This window comes from Cicer arietinum, chromosome 8, assembly GCF_000331145.2.
Source record: "Cicer arietinum cultivar CDC Frontier isolate Library 1 chromosome 8, Cicar.CDCFrontier_v2.0, whole genome shotgun sequence".
Taxonomy (NCBI): domain Eukaryota; kingdom Viridiplantae; phylum Streptophyta; class Magnoliopsida; order Fabales; family Fabaceae; genus Cicer; species Cicer arietinum.
In genome coordinates this window covers 26,994,593-27,000,805 of record NC_021167.2, presented here as the reverse complement: position 1 = coordinate 27,000,805, position 6,213 = coordinate 26,994,593, and the positions used below count along the sequence as shown (strand labels likewise).

The 6,213-nt window shown below is 22.3% G+C and overlaps 1 protein-coding gene across 1 annotated transcript in view; it reads left to right on the top strand.

The window, feature by feature from the left end:
• The first annotated feature begins 835 nt into the window (after nt 1-835).
• Nucleotides 836-6,213, top strand: part of LOC113788047 (uncharacterized) — a 10,843-nt gene continuing 5,465 nt past the window's right edge. Inside the window, exons 1-2 of the mRNA XM_073364636.1 lie at nt 836-936; nt 5,504-5,531. Coding sequence (XP_073220737.1) covers nt 836-936; nt 5,504-5,531 — 129 coding nt within the window. The remainder of the gene's footprint in view (nt 937-5,503; nt 5,532-6,213) is intronic.

The following is a 6,213-nucleotide window of genomic DNA, read 5'->3' as shown; positions in this document are numbered from 1 at the left end:
CCACTTCCTTGTTATACTATTTAAACCAATTTATAACAAATTTTTATGAAAAAACTTAAAAATACTACACGAAGAATTAGTATATGATTTTCGGCTCGAAAAAACCTAGGACATCAACAACAAAAAAGATACTACATGATATCACAATACTTTAATAGATGCAAAAACGCGAAGATAAATACGATATAGTGAAAAGTACAAGATCTCTCTCAATTTTTTTATAATTACTTTAGTTTTTATTTTATTTTACAAGTTGTTTTCTTTTTTACTTTATGTTTATTTTAGTAGTTATAATTTTTTTATTGATTGTGCTTAGGAAGGGTTTGAATTTGTACTTTAATTACCTTTCTACTTTCAAAATTATTTATTTGAGAATTTATAAATTAATTAAAGATGGTCAACAAAATTACATTTGGGAAGAAATAAATAAAATATATAATCAAAAAGTTTATTATTTATAATACTTTTTAATGAAAAATCCAAAGTTGGGGTGAATGCATATATGTTCATATTTTTCTTTTCCTTTGTAAAATGTGGATGTGTGTGAATTCTAATTCTTATAGATTTTTTTGTCATGTATTTCAGAGTATTTTTCAGCATATATTTGCATAAGCAAGTTCATACAAAGGAGAAGCAAGGTGTCCATAAATTTCAAGTAGACATTGTGAAAATTTAAGAGGTGAGTTACATTAACAATGAATATTTTCCTCTTCTTAATTTTCACTCTTATTTGCTAATTACACCCCCTTTCTTTTTCTATCCAATATTTGTCTCTTAAATTTTCTTCTTCTATTTTTTATTTGTAGATTGTTTAAATTTGATCACATATATAACAATGGAGAATAAGAGGTGGTTGAACATAGTAGTTGATGGCAACAAAGCTTTGGAGAAATATTGGATTGACATTGTTTCAAACTATCTTGAGAAAATTGTCAGGTTTGATTATTTATATAATATTTATATTATAATATTAAAAAAAAAAATTGGTAACATGCACACACACACACACATATTATACATATACTTTCACACATAGAATAGTGGTAAAAAAATATGGAGAATTGTGGTATACTTTCACACATACGATGATATAAATTAAACTCTCTCATTCAAGAAGGAAATTTTAGCAAAAAGTTATACTAAATATATTTTTTTTAAAAGGAAAGTTATACTAAATGGTAAAGTCTAACATATGACGTATGTGTCTTCAATGGATATTGGAGTTTTCTGAAACCTAATATATGTAACTATTATGATTAATTAAATCACTGAATATGCAATATTATTATTATTATTATTATTATTATTATTATTTATATTATTATTAACATTATTATTATTATTATTATTATTATTATTTTTATTTTTATTACTATTATTATTAAGACAATATTTTAACATGCTTATCAAAAAGAGAAAATGTTTTAATGTTTTTTAAAAACATTTTAATGTTTGTTGATTGTGTATATATTCATATATAGTTAAATGTGGTCAAAACTAAACCACAAAAGAGAAAAAATTTAAATGTTTATTTTATCTATTAAGAAATTGAATATTTGGAAATAAACTTTTAAATAATATGGTGCTAACACTTTTCATGTAAAAAAAGTTAAATTATAGTTTGACTATATTTTTATCATATATTTTGATTTATTTATTTTTTACCAAAGGTATTTTGAATTTTTAAACTTTCATACTTTAAGCTAATTACCTTAATATGAGTGTTGTAGATAAAATTTAAAATAGTAATTCCTCGTTGTGAAATGTTCTTGATCTAGAAGCTAGTATGAGGCAAAGTTGACGTTATAAAAAAAATATTATATTCTATACATATATTTGAAAAAATAAATAATTTTATATTTTTTGCATGATATATATTGTAAATTTTGGTCAACATTTTTTGATAAAAAAGCTACTTTGCATCATATATGATTGCAAATTTTAACTTCATCTAACCATAATTTAGTTATTGTTTTTCTAGATGCATTGAATTCTACTTGTGGATAGAAATGTCTTGCAAATCGACAAAATTTGTTTCCCAATGTTGTTGATATGCAAATTAATGCATATTATGCAAAGTTATTTGAAATAAAGAAAAAGAACAAATTTGATCATCAAAGATTTGTGTTTATGCTTTAATTGCACCGAATACACATGTAAAATATAGTTGACTCAACTTTATTGTGAAATTTTATATTTAATTGTTGAAATAATATGATTTTATAATTTCAAATAACGAGAAAAGATTCTCTAACTTTAAGATGAAAAGTTAAAACAGTTGTTTTTTATATCATCTTTATTATCTCACATTTTAATTTATATTTTCGAAAAACAGTATTTATTAAGGTAAAATCTTCTTAATTTTTCAAAAGATATAAATAACTCAAAAGAGATATATATGCAAAATAGAAAATTGGTTATATTCACTTTTGAAAATAACTTTAGCTCTATTTCTTTCCATAAATGAAAATTTCAATTTATTTTGTAAAATAAAGAAAATTTTGACATCATCTTTACGAGTTTAAATCCTTTTCACATCTCAAAAGAAATAGATAAATCTATTAGTATAGTTTTAGATGTATAAAATGAATACATGTCTAATTTTTTGCTTTTGAAAAAAAAAATTAATCTTTTTGTTACATAATACATGTTAAATTTATATCACTAGTTTGAAATATGTGTCAATATACACCAAAAACTATAGCAATAGAGTGTTTTTATTTCTTTTGATTAATGTAAATAATTCAATTACATCTTATACATATAAAAAGCAGTGGAATCCACTGTATTGTAGGACCCTATGTTGGTTATGAAAACATTACATTTTTAAATAACGAGAAAAATTCTCTAACTTTAAGGAGAAAAAGACATTTGTATTTTTGTATTATCTTTATTATTTCACATTTTAATTTACATTTTAAAAAAATAGCATTTATTGAGCTGAAATTTTTCTAATTTTTCAAAATAAATAAATAACTTTACTTTGGAGAGATATATGCATAACAGGAAATTGGCTACACTCACTTTTGAAAATAACTATGTATTTTTTTTTATTTCATAAATAAAAATTTCAATTTCTTTGAAAAAATAAAGAAAATTTCTTTAAAAGTTGGGATTATTTTCTAAAGAAAAGAACTCTATTATTATAGTTGTGTTATAGTTTTGTGTATATAAAGTGAACACATTTTCAAATTTTTGTGTGTATAAAATACATGTGTAATTTTAATTGTTTTGAAAATGAGTGACAATATATACATAAAACTATAATAATGGAATTCTCTATTTCTTTTAATAAATGAATAGAATACAACCCCAACTTCAAATATTGGAGTTTAGTTTATCGTGGATTCATATGTTGATTGTTGAAAAAACATGACATTGTGATTTCAAATAATGAGAAGAAATTATCTAATTTTAATGAGGGAAAAACCATTTTTTCTCTCTCATCTTTATCATCTCCACATTTTTATTTACACCTTTAAAATATGTTGTCCCCATCCCACAATGAATGACTCTTTTATAAAAAAACAATTGTGTCAAAATGAATATTTTTTTTAATTTAACATTAATTTTTTTGTCAATTGCACCCTATAATTAATAATACATATATAGCTCATAGTTCACTATTTTTTTTTATTAATGATAATAATGAATATACCAATAGTTGATAAAGTAATCTAGTAAAAGTAATATTCTCTATTTTTTATTTATATATATATTTTTAATATATGTAAAATTATCAAATTAGCCACTCATTGTAAGATAAAAGGAGTAACATTTTATTGAGGTGAAATTTTTCTTAATTTTTTCAAAAGAAATAAGTAACTTTACTTGTGAGAGAATATACACAAAATAAAAATGGATTTAATTTATATACACCATGAGTGTAAAAAGTTTTTACATTGTCCTTACACTGTCAATCAATCACAATCATTAAATCATCAAAAATATTTGATTTTTATTAAAATTATCTCTATAAATAGTTATAATGTGTTTACGGTATAAATTTTTTTACACTGACAATGCATAATACTTAAACTCATAAGAATTTGGCTAGACTCACTTTTCAAAAAACTTTATATTTATTTTCAATTAATGAAATTCTTAAATTTTTTTGAAAAATATATAGAGAATCTTGTTATTTTCTCTACAACTTGAGATCTTCTCCTCGTCTAAATAGAAATAGAGAATGCTTTTTATTTTATTTTTATTTTATAGTGTTGAGTGTATAAAGTGAATATATTTTTAATTTATATCACTTGTTTTGCATATCTGTGTCAATATATTCTTAAAATTATAGTAATAAAAATCTCTATTAATTTTGAGAAATAGTGAGAATCCAACCTAATATCTACCCTCATTAAATTCAAAGAATTCATTTCCTTCTATTGACACAAGTCTAAATCTTATTGCATAAGTTTGCAATTTTTCCTTTTATAAAAAAGTTTAGATAAGTTAAGAGTTCAGAATCTCATCACGACCAAGATAAATAAATTAGCAATGTCATCACTCACTCATTAATAGTTGAACTCATGTTTTTGTTTGGTATAAATCAACTTTTACTAATTAGATCAACATTTGCTGACTTTACACCTTTTTAATATACAAAAAGATATGTATCTCGTTTAAAATATAGATCAATATTTATTGACTTTACACCTTTTTAATATAAAAAAAATACCTGTCTCGTTTAAAATATTTATTTATCTCATATTATTTATCATTTTAGATTATCAATGAAATATTAATTATTATTTTCCATCAATATATTTTTATTTAGTGCATCTAAACCCATCAAATTGCTCTACTAACTATTATTAATAAGAATACTCTTTTACTCAGTTTAGTAAATAAAATTTATTTTAGCATACTCTCGTTAATTTTCTTAACAAATGTGCATAATATTAAAAAAAAAAAACACTTAATATAAGATATAGGGAGTGATATTTATTTATACTATATGTATGTCCAACTTGCTAGTAGATACGATAATCACAAGTTAGTTAAGCCTAATGACACGATCCAAATCTTACTATTAGTAGTAAATTCAATTACACTTAAAATAAATTTCACACCAAAAATAAAGTTTGTAATGATGCATTGGTTTTTCATGAAAATTAATTATAGTGAAATAGTTAATTAGATCATCAAATATCTCTAATCACATGTTATAATGAATGTTTAATGCAATTATGATAGTAAATGCATTTAAATTTCAATTTAGTAGTACTCTATGATTCCATGTTATAAACCAACAATAAGTGAGTAAAATTATTGGCTATAACTTCAAAGTAAATTATTGATCAAAGTGATTAATCTTAACCAATAAAAAATTGTTAAGGCTCCCTTAGTTTATCTATCAATCTTCAACTAAGTTTATATATGATTGCAATATGTGAATGGCTTATTTGCTTAATCTAATATTTAAATATGTAATTATTAGCCAAATAAATTACTTATTTAATGTACATGTGTATCACTTTTTCCCTTGTTGATTATGCAGGTGTTTTGTTGGTGAAAACCAAGAACAGGTAATTTTTTAACTTGAATCAATATTCTTTATTTATTTATTTATTTATATTTATTTTATAAAATATTGTGAGTTATATGTTCTTTCTATTGTAAACTTGTATGAGTAACCAAATTCATTGTTCATCCTAATATCACTTATCCAAAGCTTCACTAAAAATAAAATTAAGACACATAATCATATGTTAATTAGTTCTACCTCAATGTATTTTAATGAATATGTCCTGTTTTTATTTTTTATTTTTTAAAATGTCATGTTTTACAATGTATCATTTTCTCTCTACAGGAAAATTATCTTGGACTAGTATTTTATAATGCAAACTCTGAACTAGGTAATATTACTTCTATTTTTTGTTACTTTATTATGGTATATAAAATATACATGTCATTTAATTATTGAATGTATATTATATGTGGTTTTGAAGGTATAAATTAATCCTAATAATTTTTTTATTTTTTATTTTATATTCAGTGGAAACAGGCTATGACATGCAATTTATAAATTGGACAAAAGATGTGAATAAATATATAGAGAATTTGTCACGTTTATCTTTCAATGGAAATGATTTAAATCAATCTAGCATGGCAGAAGGCCTAGCAGAGGCTCTAGTGGTATGTGAATCAATACATTTTCTTTTTTAATTCTCAGTATTCAATCATTAATTTTACTATTATACATATATA